Source organism: Jaculus jaculus, chromosome X (assembly GCF_020740685.1).
Source record: "Jaculus jaculus isolate mJacJac1 chromosome X, mJacJac1.mat.Y.cur, whole genome shotgun sequence".
In the NCBI taxonomy this organism is placed as follows: domain Eukaryota; kingdom Metazoa; phylum Chordata; class Mammalia; order Rodentia; family Dipodidae; genus Jaculus; species Jaculus jaculus.
Window position 1 is genome coordinate 6,014,815 of NC_059125.1, and position 16,837 is coordinate 6,031,651.

Sequence of the window (16,837 nt, forward strand, 5' to 3'; positions counted from 1 at the left end):
AGATGGCTTAGCGGTTAAGCGCTTGCCTGTGAAGCCTAAGGACCCCGGTTCGAGGCTCGGTTCCCCAGGTCCCACGTTAGCCAGATGCACAAGGGGGCGCACGCGTCTGGAGTTCGTTTGCAGAGGCTGGAAGCCCTGGCGCGCCCATTCTCTCTCTCTCCCTCTATCTGACTTTCTCTCTGTGTCTGTCGCTCTCAAATAAATAAATAAAAAAAATTTAATAAAAAAAAATAAAATACAGGTCTTGACACTGGACCTACATAGACTCAAATTCTGGTTCTGCTGCTTACTAATTATCAATAAAACCTTAGAGTGCTTGTTTGATGTCTCTCAGCTACTCATCTACACTAATAAAGGAGTACCTAGAACTTATAGAAAGCTTGAAATATATCATGTGGCTGAATTATCTTTATGAGAGCTCTTTCCACATAAAGTAGCAATTTAGAAGATCAAGTTCTGCGTCAGGTCTAACACAGTGTTTCACCCCAGAAGGTATTCCATGAACCCCAGGATCTCCTTCAGACTTTGCTTGTTCTCTTTCAAACTGGCAGCCTGCTTCTTTGGGGGGGGGTCTGATCCCATTCTTCTATTCTGAGATAGCTGCCTATGCACAAATGATCCTTCTTCCTGGGCTGCACAACTGAAATTTTAGACAAACCACTACCCACTTCTTCCTGTCTATTTAAATGATAAACCTAGATTTTTGGTAATCTCTACCCTGCACATACACATATGCATACCTTTCTCTGGCAATATGACTTACCCCACACAGCACTTAGAGATACTACAGAGGAGAACAGCTACAGGCATATGGGGAAAATTAAGAGCATTTTATCCAGAGGAATAAAGTAAGAATGAAAGGTGAAATTATCTAAGCTGTGGTGTGACCAGGAGAAACAGAGTTTAGCATTACGCTTATTTCTTTTGCATACATTATATATAAGAAATAGTTTTCACTTGTAAAATGACTGTTCTCCATGATCTGAGGCATTGAGAGAGAATATAGAACTACTGTAGCCTTTCAAAAGCTTACTATATAACTAGATGCACAAAGCAAATGAAAAAATGGTTAGTTATGTACTAAATGAGTAATAATAAAGAATAAGGCAAACACAAGAAAGGTTGTTTTATAAAATGAGATGCTCTCCTAAAGAAGGTGCCTAAGTGGAATGGATGAAAAGTCAGAGGAGGTGTTATAAGACATGCTAAAGATCAAGAGCCAGCCACTGGGACTTCCTGCAGGGACCTTCCTCTCACAGTTCCCACCACTTCCCAATGGCACCACCTTGGGGACCAAGGCTTAAAGTGGGACATTTAACATCACGAGTTGATGGAATAACTAGTACTTTTTAAAAATTTATCATTTGTTGGGCTGGAGAGATGGCTTAGTGGTTAAGGCTCATGCTTGCTGTAGCAGACAGACTCAGGTTCGCTGAGATAAACTTCCAGACCAGGCACAGTTATGGAGGAAGGAATTTATTGAAGCTTACAGATCCAGGGGAAGTTCCATAATGGCAGAAAAAAACTTGCCTGCCTTCACAGGTCCAAGCAGAGAGAAAGAAGTACACGCCTAAAGGCCAAAAGCCAGAGCACACTTCAGGAACTCCAGCTAGGCACACTTTGCATATCTTTAGATTGAAATTGGAAACCTGCCACCATACCTTAAGATCACCCAGTGACATTGCCTCCAGCCAGGTAGCCATCAGATGCAAACTACAAACAATAAAGAACTGAATATATTGGGGGCCATCTATTCAAACCACCACACTTGCGAACCCAGGTTCGATTCTCCAGGTCCCACATAAGCCAGATGCACAAGGGGGCACATGCATCTGGAGTTCGTTTGCAGTGGCTGGAGGCCCTGGTGAACCCATTCTCTCTCACTCCCTCTGTCTCTCTGTTATTTAATAAATAAATAAATTACCATTTGTTCCTCCTGAAGGAAAACACAATCCTTATGTTACTGATTCCACTTTGTTCCTCTGGATTATTCTTTCTCTTCCCCATTTATCTCAAATTCTAGTAACAGGCCTGTAGGCAAATGTTCCATGAGGGGGCATGAACCTGCCCACCCCCTTCAAAGCAATAGCAGTTTCCCTTCCACTAGCAGAACCTCACAAAAAAAAAAAGAAAGAAAAAGAAACAGGCCTGAGAGAATGACTACAGCCTGCTAAGATTCTATACCTGCCTCTGGCTCCCTGTTTTTGCCTTTCCCCTACATAACCCTGGAAATATAGGGCTGAAGATGCTATCTTCCTATTTCCTGGAGTGGTCCCACTAAAATAAATTCTTTTCCTGTTTTACTACCTGGGATAGTCAGCCTTCATTGTCAATTGGACTGAACTTAGAATCCCTTAGGAGACACACTTTTTTATTTTTTGGTTTTTCGAGGTAGGGTCTCACTTGCCCTGGGATTCACTATGGAGTCTCAGGGTGGCCTCGAACTCATGGCAATCCTTCTAACTCTGCCTCCTGAGTGTTGGGATTAAAGGCATGCGCCACCATGCCCGGTGAGACACACTTCTTGGTGTGTCTGTGATGGCATTACAAAGAAGCTTAACTGAGGAGATGTACCCAGAATATAGGTGGCATCATCCTGTGGGCTAGGGTACAGACATCTACCTCTTTCTGTTTCCTATGTGGACAAAATGTGACCAGCTGCCATACACTCTCACAGCCATACCTTCCCATCATGAGTGGACTGTAACCCTTCTTTTACTGTGAGCCAAAGTAATTCCTCCTTCCCTTAGGTTGCTTCTATCAGATTATTTTGTCACAGCAATGAGAAAAGTAAAGAATGCACCAAAACAAACAGCCTCTAGTTTATTCTAGAGACTTAAAGGGGGTAGAAATAAACATAGAAAGGATATAAGAAAATACACAAGCAACAGAACAATAAGTGTAATGTTTCATGTGTAGTTTTATATCTTCCCTGCAATGAAAAAGAGGGTCCATCAAAATGCCTCGTTCCCTAAGAGAGGGAATAAAATATATGTGACATGAAAGCAGAAAGGAAACATTATTTATGACAAGGAAAACAACAAATGAAAGGGAATAGGGAGATAGAAAAAAAGGGCCATGAAGGAAAATAAAAGCAAAATATGAGACACACATATGAAAATATTACACTGAAGTCATGCAGGGTGACAAATATCTGTCATCCTAGAACTTGAGAACTGGAGACAGAAGGCTTATAAGTTCAAGACTAGACTTAGATATACAGACTTTGAGGCCATTCTTCGCTACATGACACCATGTCTCAATAGCCCCCCCATCCAAATATATTTATATGTACATACATATATATATATATATATATATATATATATATATATATATATATATATATTACAGAATGAAAATGTTCTGATAAAACCCATTTCATTGAACACTAACTAAAAATAATACCCTTTAAAAATGCTGTTTCCAGGCTGGAGAGGTGGCTCAGTAGTTAAGACACTTGCTTGCAAAGCCTAAGGACCCAGGTTTGATTCCCCAGTACCCTCATAAGCCTAATACACTAAGTGACACATGCATCTAAAGTTCGTTTTCATGGGCTGGAGGCCCTGGTATGTCCATTCTCTCTATCTGCCTCTTCCACTCTCCCTCTCTCTCTCCCTCCCTCTCAAATAAACAAATAAATATTTTAAATTAAAACAAAAGTAAAAATGCTGTTTCGAAAGTCCAAATCTTGTCTGCATTATATCATTGGTACAGGCCCCACTTCATCACTTACCCGGATAAGAGAAGCCTGACGCCGAAGGGGTTTGGCTCCTGGGCCCCCTGATGAGGGTCCCTCAGGCTGGCCAATGGGCTGCCTAGCTTCATAAGGAGCTGAAATCACAGGGGAGAAAGTTAGCATGGCACACAAAGATTCTACCTGCAAATTATGACTTCACTTTCAAACTTAAAACAGTGACTGTTTCTCACAGAAGAAGTTGCATAGGAATTAGAATATACGCTTGCAGGACTACCAGAGACACAGGCACAACTTCACTAAACAATCTAACAATATCTAAGAAATACCATGATAAGGTAGAAAAAAATATTTGTATCAGGTTAAGGTGAAAAAACAGTATGAGGATGGGGGCTGGAGAGATGGTTCTGTTGTTAGAGGTGTTTTCATGCAAAGCCTGACAGCCCAGGTTCCATTTATCAGTGCCATGTAAAGCCAGATGTACAAGGTAGAGCATGTATCTGCAATTCATTTGCAGTGGCAGAGGACCCTGGCCTGCCTATGTACTCTCTGTCTCTTAAATAAAAATTATAAAAATAAATGTGAGGATGAAAGAGTGAGAACTTCAAATGGGGACTTTTAAAAGAGACACAATAGCTAGAAAGGGGTCATGCTTCAAGTAGTCAATTATTATTCCTGTTTTCTTGGTACCTTGGACCACACTGTGAAGTGATGAAAGTCACTGGCATGTGAGCAAGGGCTCCACATTCTGTTTGTGTTCATTCATTAATGATTTTTAGGATGTGATTGTAACCTACTGAATACTAGCTTCAGGTCAGAATTAAGCAGAGGCCTTATGTAAATAACCACCAATTCCAGCCTCATGAACCACATCGAAGAACTGGCTGCACTGTGGCTGCAAGGCTGGTAGAGTATATTGAGTTCCTTTAGCCTTTCTTTCAGTGGGACCAAAACTCAAGCATGCCCATAGGTTATTCTCATTCAACTTCTATCACTTAAGAACTAGTGAATAAAGATTATCAGTGGTTCCATACCAATTCCATCCTATATTCAAAGAATAAGTTCGCTTGTAGGAAAAAAAGTGAAAGGGAATAATAAATAGCCTTAGATCAAAGGAAAGAAAATGAGTGAGAAAGAAAAACTCAACTTATGTCAAGTAGAAAAGTCAGGGATCCAGAGTCGCCTTTTCCCTGGTGGACCATATACATTTTATTCCTTCTAGTTAAGCATAGGAATTAAGCTATAAATTTTGGATAGAAAGGTGATTTTAATAACCACAAGACTCTGGCTGCCTGAAGAGTGCATTGCCTATTTGAGATTGGCCTAATGCCTATGGATCTCATCTGTTACTTATTTAAACTTTTTCATTTTCAGTGAGGAACTTTCGCTGTTCTCCATACTTATGAACTCTTTTGATGGGGAGAAAAAAAAAAGGTTTCATCACATTTCAAATATGTGATGAAGTTATTTTTAAAAATAAAGTTTTGTACTGTAGAGATGGCTCAGCAGTAAAAGGTGCTTGCTTACAAAGCCTGACAGCCCAAGTTTAATTCCCCAGTAGCCACATAAAGCCTCACACACAAAAATAAAGTTTTGTGATTCTTAATTTGTTTCTAGTGTTTGAATTCTAGATAAACTATGCATACCTCTCTATTTAAATGTCTTTCATTCATTATCTAACCTCCAAAAAGAAAACCAATAAGTACTTTGAACACTAAGAATCCACATAAGCATGTATTTAAACAAAAATAAATGGTAGTCTCCCCTATTGCACAGAATACAAACCTAAGTAGACAAAAATACAAAAATGAATAAATGTATTATATGCTTATTATTCTACTAGGAAATAATGAAACTATTTTGAAATGATTTTACTACCTTTAGAATAACTTTCTAAGCCACAAAAATGAATGTTATTATTTTACTCCTCTTACTTCCAGAATACATATGATGACAACCTTGCCAATACTGTGGGAAGACAGTTAAATATAAACAGGTAGTGTTTGTCTCCAACAGAAAGGAAACATTATCACCCAAGTTGAAGCCATTTTTCATTTCTATAGGTTAAGAATTTGAGAGCTTGAAAGTATATAAACTTCTGTCCATGCCTTACTTATAAATAAAATTGGGTGGGGGACAAAAAAAAAGACTCTTAAGGCACCACGTATAGCTTGGTTTGATCTTTTAAAACTAAAAACGTACCATAACTTCAAGAACAAACCAGCTAGACATTGTGATATATGCCTGTAATCCCAGTAGGCAGAGGATCTGAAGGTCAAGGCCAGCATCCACTGCACAGTTCAAAGCCAGCCTAGGATATATGAGATCCTATATGAATAAATGGATGGAGGGAAGGAAGGTTAGGTAGAAAGAGAAGAAGGGAGGAAATGGAAGAAAGGGAGGAAAGGGAGGAAGGAAGGAATAAAACCAAATGACTCTGGCACACAGCTGCATTTTGTATTTCTTCCTAGCAATTGGAACACGAAATTATAATACATTATAAAGTATGAACACATTAAAATATCAAAAAGACTGAGAAAACAAAGAGTGGATTTTTAGAATTTACTTAGGAGTAGATACAAGTATAAAACCTACAAAAGAAACATGCAGAGCACATAGTCCAAATCTTACAAAGCATTGTCTTCTGACAAGTAAGATCTTTTAAATTATTCCATGTTGATGTAACACTTCATTAAACTCTTAGTATCAACTGTACCTTGCTGAAGGGTTTTAAGCACAGTTTAAGCAATCCTACAATGTCATGACCTTTCCCAGGGGAGTGAAACTCAAGAATCCCATGGACCTATGCTTCCCATAAAAGAGAGGGAGCTTCAGGGGCTGAGGAGATGGGTCATTGGTTAAAGGTGTTTGCTTGCAAAGCCTGATGGCCCAGATTCAATGCCCCCAGTACCCACACAAAACCAGATGTGCAAAGTGGTGCATGTATCTCAAGTTTGTTACAGTGGCAGGAGGACCTGGCACACCCATCTCCCTGACTCATTCTCTCCCTTTGCTTGCAAATCAATAAATAAATTTAAAGAAAAACAGAGAGGGGGCTGGAAAGATGGCTTTGCGGTTAAGGGACTTGCCTGCAAAGCCTTAGGACCTGTTGCAGTCAAGTTTGCATTGCAGGCAAAAATCTTCCAACCAAGAGCAGCTTTTAGGGAATAAGTGTGAACAACAGCAACAAGAAAGTGTGCTAGAAACTGGCCATAATACCCATAAGCCCACCCCCAACAATACACTGCCTCTGAGAGATGTTAATTCCCAAATCTCCATCAGCTGGAAACGTAGCATTCAGAACACCTAACTTTATGGGGGGCACCCAAATCAATCCACCACAGAACCCATATTCAATTCTCCAAATCCCACATAAGCCAGACACACAAAGGTGAGGCAAGCACAGGTCACACATGCCCACTAGGTGGTGCAAGCATCTGGAGTTCGATATCAGTGGCTGAGGCCCTGGCATGCCAATTCCCTCTCTGAATCTGTCTCTCTAAAAAAATAAAAGTAAGAAAAAATAAACAGATAGAGGGAGCTTCTACTACTCAGAGGAAAGACTCATGAGAGAGGAGGCCACTGTGTGACCTCAACTCTAGCCCCTTCCCCCAAGGGTCTTCCCATGGAGAGGCAGGCATAGTTCCCCAGTCAGGCACAGCTGCATGGAGGCTCATTTTAGAGAAGCAGATGATGATGACGACGACGACGATGAAGATTTTGGTATTTTAAGGTAGGGTTTCACTCTAGCCCAGGCTGACCTGGAATTCACTCTGTAGTTTCATAGTGGCCTTGAACTCACAGCGATCCTCCTACCCCTGCCTCCCTCCCGAGTGCTGGGGTTAAATGTGTGTACCACCACGCCTGGCTGAGGCAGATTTTCTTCTTATACTGCGTAGGAACCCCAGGCTGGCCAAGCCCACCTGTGACTGAAAAGGTGAATTCTGAAGCCATTCATCCATACATGTAAGACATGCATTCCATTCAGTTATGTAAGCAACAAAGCTTGTATATTCAGGCCATTATCAGTCAGGCTGATTTATTCTTCAGTGTGATCTGAACTAGGGAGGTAAAAAAGATAGTTTGGTTTTTTTTGTTTTTGTTTTTTTTTTTTTTTTTGGACTCAACTCCTTCCTCCAAAATGAAATTCAAACATAAAACAGCTTGAATCAAACTAAGCAATTCTTCAACCTCCTCCCAAGGGCATTTAATATTCAAGTATCTAAACCATCTTTCTCCAAGGAGTATATTTAAAAACTGACGATTTCAGACTGGAGAAATGGCTCTATGGTTACAGGCACTTGCCTGCAAACCCTAACAACCCAAGTTCAATTCCCTTGTACCCATGTAAAACCATATGCACAAAGTGGTGCATGCATCTGGAGTTCATTTGCCATGGCTGGAAGCCCTGGTGTGCCCATTCACTCTGTCTCTCATATCTCTGTATCTGTTTGCAAATAAATAAATAAGTAATATTTTAGGGCTAGAGAGATAGTTTAGTGGTTAAGGCACTTGCCAGCAAAGCTAAAGGACCCAGGTTTGATTCCCCAGGACCCATGTAAGCCAGATGCACAAGGTGGCGCATGCGTCTGGAGTTCATTTGCAGTGGCTGGAGGCCCTGATGTGCCCATTCTCTCTCTCTCCTTCATGTAAATAAATAAAACTTCCTCCCATCAGCTGCTTAAAAAATATTTTTTAAAAACCTGGGCTGGAGAGATGGCTTAGCGGTTAAGCGCTTGCCTGTGAAGCCTAAGGACCCCAGTTCAAGGCTCGGTTCCCCAGGTCCCATGTTAGCCAGATGCACAAGGGGGCGCACGCATCTGGAGTTCGTTTGCAGAGGCTGGAAGCCCTGGCGCGCCCATTCTCTCTCTCTCCCTCTGTCTTTCTCTCTGTGTCTGTCACTCTCAAATAAATAAATAAATAATTTTGAAAAAAACCTGAAGATTTTGGCTACATGAAGTGGTACATGTCTTTAATCCCAGAAGTTGGGAGGCAGAGGTAAAAGGATCACTATGAGTTCAAGGCCAGCCTGGGAATAAAGAGTGAGTTCCAGGTCAGCCTAGGCTAGAGTGAGACCCTACCTTGAACCCCACCCACCCCCAAAAAACCTGAAGATTTCATCACTCTGAATTTCAGTATTAAAGTGAACCTTTTTGGCTCCTTTTCACACATTTGCCCTAAGACCCAGCAATTCCATTCCTAAGTAGCAGGGAAGTGGCAGTATATGTCACAAAAAGACTCATAAGTGGATAAATGTTCATAATCTCTTTATTCATAATAGCCAAGTTCTGGAAAGAACTCAAATGTCCAACAGGAGAATGACCATCAAATTGTGATGCATTCATACTATGGAGTCTGATGAGTAATGGAATGGAAGGAGCTACCAATGCAGCAATGTTAATTTCATCTGTTATGATCAGGGAAAGCTAGCAGACACATTATGAGTAGATTCATTCTGTATGTTCCATTTGTATGACGTTCTAGAAAAGGCCAAGTAATCAATGGTGGTTTAAAAAAAATCAGAACAGTGTTACATTTAAGGATAGGGAGTTGAGAGGGACATCTGTGACCTAATAGATATATACTACATGGGCTATTTGGGCATATCTCTTTACTAAAATTCTTTTTTTTTTTTTTTTTTTTTTTTTAGTTTTTAAAGTTAGGGTTTAGCTCTAGCCCAGGCAGACCTGGAATTCACTATGTAGTCTCAGGGTAGCCTCAAACTAGTGGTGATCCTCCTACCTCTGCCTCCCAAGTGCTGGGATTAAAGGCGTGTGCCACCACACCCAGCTTTATTTGCTAAAATTCAAATAGAAGACTTAAAATATGTGCATTTTGTCATACGTAGATTTCTGCATCACAAAAATAGCATTAAAAGGAATGAGGGTATATTCAGCCTTGGCAGTGGCTCCTGAGAGCCCAGAAAGAAGGAAAGAAACAGGCGGTCTCCGTGGTGCTGCAGGAATCAGACACTACTTTGGATGGGATAATGAGGGGATGGAACAGGAAATAAGTTGTTTTTCTTTTGACTTTTTTAGTCATTTCTTTTTAAAAAAAATACCTTTTATTGACAACTTCTATAAACAACATGATCATAATCCCCTTCTAGCACCCTTCCTTTTTCCCTTCCCAAATCCCCCCTCCACTGAATCCCTTCTTCTTTCCAACTACAGACAAGTTTTTAAAGGCATATCAAGGGTAGAACTTAAAGGTTGACTCAATGAAACACACCTACAGACTAAACATCAATTTTCAAGCCCTAATAAGATGTGAAATGGGTTGGTTGCTTTGTCTGGAATTCTGCACTTCTAAAACTAGGTGAAACTGACAAAGGAAACTATTAAAAGAGAAAAATGAAGGAATCTCAACCTTGTGAATTACAGAAAATAATAACCAAGTTTTAGGAAAGTGGATTTTGTTACTATCTATTAGCAACATCATCTTGTATTTGCATAACATTTAATTTCAAAATAATTTTATACTCATATTCCCACTGAATTTTCATAACACCCCCATGATACTATCTTCTTTTTGGGGCAGGCTCTCACTCAGACAAGGCTGACTTGGAACTTACTCTCTAGCTCAGTCTGTCCTCAAATCCATGGCAATCCTCCTACTTCAGCCTCCTGAATACTGAGATTAAAGGCATGTGCCTCCACATCTGACCCATAATTCTATTTAAAAAAAAAAAAGAGTTCAGAAAAGCTCAATGGCTTGCCTGAAGTCATGCAGCTAGTCTCAGAAACCCACACCTCCTGATGCAATTCAAAGCTCTATCATGCCATATCCGTTTCTCTTTGCAAGATTACAGACTCTCTTTAATTCAGCCTAGCACACATTTTCATTTCCATGACCCTCTAGAAGTCACCACACTTTTCAATGCAGCAAAAACCTACAAAAACTGGGCCATTTCAGACACAGCCCACAAAACTTTGGGGGGGGGGACTATAGGAAATCTAATTGTAAAATACCTTAAATTGGCCCTATCTTAAACTAGGAGGAGGACAAAGTGCTGCAGTGAATTTATAGAGCTTTAAACAGCACAGTCTGGGCAGTCAACTCTGCAAGTCATCCTCAGAACCATCGGAGAGATTCTGTCACTAATGTGGCCAGCAGAGTATAAATATAAGCAGGCAGGCAATCATATTGCCATGTATGATGCATGCCTTCCAGCAAAATGTTACCCCTAGCAATTCTGTTTTCCTTATTCTAAAATCCAAGGGCTTGATGTTTTCATTTATGTTCTTAGACTTTAAAGGCTAGATCAACTCTTTTGCATAATTTTATTTTAATAGAATTTTTCTCATAAAAGCACTTATTGTATATTTACTTTGTTATTTTTATTTTATTTTGCTATATATTACTTTGTTATTTATGTATGATTACTATGTTTGCAGAAGGTAATAACAATTCTCAAAAAAATGCAAATCCCTGTTTATTACAATTTGTATATGAAATACTAAATCATCTAAATTGTTGTTCCCAAGTCTAAAGATGAACCCGTTTCCAGAATAAGAGACAAAGCATTATTGTGAGATATTTACTTTTAAGAAGAACTTTGCTTGAGAATATAAAATTAAATCATGCCATGTTTCTGAAGACAAGAGTAATTAAATCAGGAAAGTAAGCATCTGGTGACACCGCTGCCTGGTAGATTAAGGAAATTCTAAGACATTCCCTGTGACAGCTGGCCCCCAGGTCGCCTCTTACCTGGATGCATCTGTTCTGTGCTGCTCCGCAGTTTGCTGTAGCCATGGCTCAAGGACACCCTCTGGTAATGAGGCGGGGAAGAAGGAGGCGAGGCAAGGGGTGACATCGTGGGAGACTGTGTTTCCTGCTTCAAAGAATCAGAGCAGAGTTCAGAGGCAACCACTGGAGAAGCATGGCATTCTCTGAGCTGCAGTTAGGAAGCAAAATACAACACTATGGCCGGTGACCTGGCTGATTTAACAAATGGGGAGAAATGCTGCCTGAAAAACTGCAGCATAGTTACAAAGCAGTGTCTGAGGATCCAAAAGTCTCCCAGAGAATATTCTCACCACTGCTGAGTTACCTAAATAACTAACACCAATAAGAAATGCTTTTAGTTACTTCAATAATATTTTCCTTTGGAAAATGAAAGTTAGTGGTCACATGAAGTAACTCATACCCCTGGATTGCAAATAGATTGAATTTTCATTCAATTAATAATGATTCCTTTTTTAAGGCTCCTATTACTTGCATTTATACTTGGCATTATAAATCCTGAAATGTAACAAAATTTATATTTTAAATGCTGAGTATTTTTGAAGTTTACTATTCTAAATTAAATATCACAATGTCTGTTTGTTTGTTTATACTGACAGATTGCAAAACAATGCTTTATGGGTAAGCCACTCCAACTAGCCTACTCGTAAATACTAGGGTAAAGCCTTAAGCTATCATTTGAATCCCGATTCCAAGCTGAACCTTATGAAAGACTCCAAAGTAACCAACACAAGCTGCTGCCGGGTTTCCTCCTCCTCTGTCTAATACCACCAACACACTGGTAACCCAGGGGCCTGAAGAACAAGGAAGCACTGTTTTTTTCCTGACATAGAGACTATATTGGCTTCTTCAATTCAAAGAGAAATATGCAGGGCTGGAGAGATGGCTTAGCGGTTAAGCACTTGCCTGTGAAGCCTAAGGACCCTGGTTCGAGGCTCAGTTCCCCAGGTCCCATGTTAGCTAGATGCACAAGGGGACACACGCATCTGGAGTTCGTTTGCAGTGGCTGGAAGCCCTAGCGTGCCCATTCTCTTTCTCCCTCTATCTGTCTTTCTCTCTGTGTATGTCACTCTCAAATAAATAAATAAAATGAACAAAAAATATTTTTTAAAAAGAGAGAAATATGCAATCTGAGATAGGGGACTAGACCTGGAAATTTCTCAGGGCATAAGCCACTGTAGAACTGTGATATTCCATCCTTCCCAAATGCTGAGGGGGGTGGCACAGGCCAAATGTCTATGTCCCTACTTTTGATATATTCCTGAGGAACTGTTTTAAAATATGTTCAAATGGTGAAAGCAACTTATACGGAATTGTTTAACAAAATCAGCTATGCACTTTTAACTGTACATTTAGAAATTCATCAGACATGGTGGGACACACTTGCCATCCAGCATTTAGGAAGCAGGAGGATCATGAGTTTGAGGCCATCCTGGGTTACAAAGACAGACCCTGTCTCAAAAAGGGAAAGAAAAAAAGCAAAGAAAAAAAAATTCTACACCCTGAATAGCCAACATCATCAAGGTAGACCATACAAGGTAGTTTCCTAATAGAACCCTTTAAAACTTTCAAGAAGACACAATGTTAAATGTAATATAATTTCTCTGCATGTGTCTTCATCAGCAGCATGAGCTGGCCCTTGATGTGCTTAGGGCTCCCTTGTATGCACATGATCATCTGTCTTCTTGATAGGCCCACTCTTCAGGGGTTGCACACTAATCTACTCTCTACTAATCACCATCTAACCAACACAATTAGTGGCCAAATTTTAAGAGCCCATTCTACCTATTTTGATTCCAAACCTGCTAAATGGATAATAGCAGCATTTTCCAAGATGTCATTCCACACATATTCCCTAAGAAAGGATTCCCTGTTGAACAAAGGCATCCATGTTTCTTTAAACTTGTCTGAATTTCAAAAACTTGAAATTTAGTCTTTTCCCCAAGAATGGGGCATAAGGCCCAGTCTCCAGATCTATCAGAGAACCCTTCTGGACATTTTCTTTCTTTTATTTTTTTTTAATTTTTTTAATTTTTTTTCTTTATTTATTTGAGAGTGACAGACAGAGAGAGAAAGAGACAGAGGGAGAGAACAGGCACGCCAGGGCTTCCAGCCACTGCAAACAAACTCCAGACGCGTGCTCCCCCTTGTGCATCTGGCTAACATGGGTCCTGGGGAATTGGGCCTTGAACCGGGGTCCTTAAGCTTCATAGGCAAGCGCTTAATTGCTAAGCCATCTCTCCAGCCCTGGACTTTTTCTTTTATAGGAGAGCACCTACTAACTTCTAAAAGTTACATTTCCTTTTTTTTTTTTTTTGCTTCTATTTGTTGTTGTTTTAAAAAGAACACATTTAGAAAACCACTGTCCTAAAGAAATCAAGTAAGTGTGCTAAGTCAATACAGCCTTGTTTGAGGCACAATTCTATACCAGCAGGTCCAAAAGGGCCAGTGGGTGGCTCATGATATATGTATCAGCCTCTTCTTGCTACAAGGCAACTTTCCTGGCTCACTTCCAAATCTGTAATTGTGTTCCAGATGGTAAGATTTGCTGGAAGTTTGGCAACAGACAGGAGGCTCTGCTGCATGAGGGTTAGAGAATGGAGAATCAAATAAACATGGCCAATCATACTCTTACCTGTTTTTCCTCATCGTCCATTCTTTTGAAGGAATTTTTTTCCATTGTTAAATATGGAATCTGAACCTTAGTTCCATGTAGCTCAGCTGGATTCCCAAATCGTATCTCACCATCATTCTTTGATGTCACAAAGCGAGGCAGAGGCAATTCTTTAGAATCAGAATCAGAATCAGAAAGTCAATCAGAATCAGAAAAGCTCAAGGGAGGCTTTATTTAAAAACTGCAAGAAAAGGGGAACTCAATGATCAAAATGAGTATTTTCGAGAAAATATTCCAGAGCACTAAATATAGATTTAAATTTTGGTTAACACACAATGAATAATCCTATGATAATGTCATAATTTTGAAAATTCTATGACTTAACCAAGGTGTTCTGTCTTAACAAATTTTTTCTTTTTTAAAAATATTTTTATTTATTTTTTTAAATATTTTTATTTACTTATTTGAAAGTGACAGAGAGAGAAAGAGGCAGATAGAATGGGCGAGCCAGGGCCTCCAGCCACTGCAAATGAACACCAGTGCGCCCCTTGTGCATCTGGCTAACGTGGGTCCTGGGGAATTGAGCCTTGAACCGGGTCCTTAGGCTTCACAGGCAAGTGTTTAACCACTAAGCCATCTCTCCAGCCCTTTAAAAATATTTTATTTTTATTTATTTAAGAGAGAAAGAGGCAGATAAAGAGAGAGAGAGAGAGAATGGGTATGCCAGGGTCTTCAACGGCTGCAAACAAACACCAAACACCTTGTGCATCTGGCTTACATGGGTCCTGGGAAATTGAACCTGGGTCCTTAGGCTTTGCAGGCAAGTGCCTTAACTGTTAACTCATCTCTCCAGTCCAGTTTAACATTTTTCAATGCCACTGAATCATTCAGGTTTGGTACTAATCTTCCACTTGATCCTTAGTTTAATGCCAAGAAAAAGTATATGAATTTGATAAATACAATAATAGGTATAAAACTTTAGCAGGCAAAATTTATAAATTCTAAATATGCCAGGTATCATATAAAGAAACTGAAAATACAAATTCATTTCATTTATACAACTCCTAAATAAAACTATGATTATCAGCTTATTTTACAGATATGGAAACTGACATGAAGGGGCTTAATAATGTGGCCAAGATCACATAGCTCATTTGGAAGCAAGCCACAGTTTTAACCCAAGTAAGACAGTTCTTAACCCGTTACCTACATTCAGGTCTCTCATTCAAAGACCAAACTTACTGAGTTGAACAATCTCTCACTTAATCTAAGTCTTTTGAGAAATTTTCACACTCAATACCTGGTTGCCTTTTGATAACATAAGAAAATGATATCAACTTGGAGCAATTGAATCTAAGGTCAAAATCATGAGCCACTCACAATGCCACAAGAGCTGAAATGTAACTGTCTGGTATATTTACCTATCTTTCAATGTTCTGACAAAACTGTTCTGAAAATGAAAATGATGCTTTCACATGTTTTTAGATTTCAGCACAGCAAATCACACACAATCACATAACACAAAGATCGTAAAAATAGGGTAATATTATGGATTATGCATAATGATTTGCATCTGTATCCATTGTTCAGGATAATACTCAGTGTGCCTTTGCGCTTCCACCAGCCCTTGATTCCAAAAACACAGCTGTGCTTTCAATGACTGATGCTGCATTGGAGCCAGAAAACATCTTAGCAACGGCAAGTATGCAAGCTCCCCAGGCAAAGAAGGCCCCTGGTTCTCTAATATCCACATCATGTTTATTTTTAGTTGCTATGTCCACATTTGATTCAAAGAAGCAGGCAATATAACAAATCCCTGTGTGATCAATCAGCCAAGTACCCAAGAGACATAAATAGAGGAATCAATCTGGAAACTTAAACCAAGATTCTCCTCTAAAGAGAGGATGGCCACCATTTTAAATGTTTTAATGTTTCCAACCTTGGGCAGCTCTCCAACACTCAAGGCAGGAATGGATTTCAAAAGCAAAACAGCAAAAAAAAAAAAAAAAAAAAAAAAGTCTTAGTGAATCAGATATAAGTCAATCCTACAACTCTGCTCATAGAAAGATCTCTTTCAGCTCAGTCTGCAAAATGAATCTAAAAGGATAAAACAGGATCATACAAAATATTTTATACTTTGGTCTGGCCATAAGCAAAAGATTGTGTATCCAAGTACTTCTTCAGGAAGAAAAGCAAAAGATGTTCAGCATTTAAAAGCTCCCTGGCCAATATTTGCTGGCATTCAGTCCAGGGAACAATGGAATAAAAATGTGGTGTTGCAAATACCAACAGTTAGTTCTACTAGGAGTGAGACAGAGCTCCCAGATACCTTAAGGACACTGCCATTTCACACATTCTCCAGCTTTGGCCATGGCATTTTTCCAGAATCATTTGCCCAGAAAACAAACTCTCCCACAGATGGCCACCAAACAACAAATGATAAAAGACAGCTGAATTTCTCTTGTACTTTCTGCAGTCATGTGGTCTTAAACCACTCCCGCTTAAAAGAATTGTAACCATACACAATAGTATTCTTTTCACTGAAAGTTTTCATGAAGGTGCCATTTTCCTTAAGCTGCTGCAAGCTATTTTAACAGGTAAAACACGGTAAGTTTATAATATGAATGTTTCTTTTTCATATGTACACCAAGTTTCATAGTAAAGCTATTGAAAAATTGATAAAGGGCTGGAGAGAGAGCTTGGTTGGTAAGAATGTCTGCCTTGCCAGCATAGGGACCTGAGATACCTACATAAATGCCAGGCATGATCCCAGTGCTGGA

At 39.6% G+C, this 16,837-nt stretch overlaps 1 protein-coding gene across 4 annotated transcripts in view; it reads right to left on the minus strand.

Annotated features, from left to right (window-relative positions):
* The window catches only part of Reps2 (RALBP1 associated Eps domain containing 2), a 293,602-nt gene that overhangs the window by 163,032 nt on the left and 113,733 nt on the right, over positions 1–16,837 (minus strand). For 2 of the 4 annotated variants that reach the window (XM_045140337.1, XM_045140334.1), the window contains exons 3-5: positions 14,079–14,227; positions 11,408–11,531; positions 3,737–3,834 (exon numbers count right to left, since the gene is read on the minus strand). In XM_045140337.1, coding sequence (XP_044996272.1) covers positions 3,737–3,834; positions 11,408–11,531; positions 14,079–14,227 — 371 coding nt within the window. Of the gene's footprint in view, positions 1–3,736; positions 3,835–11,407; positions 11,535–14,078; positions 14,228–16,837 lie in introns of all 4 variants that reach the window. The other 2 variants (XM_045140335.1, XM_045140333.1) reach the window with 1 other exon arrangement.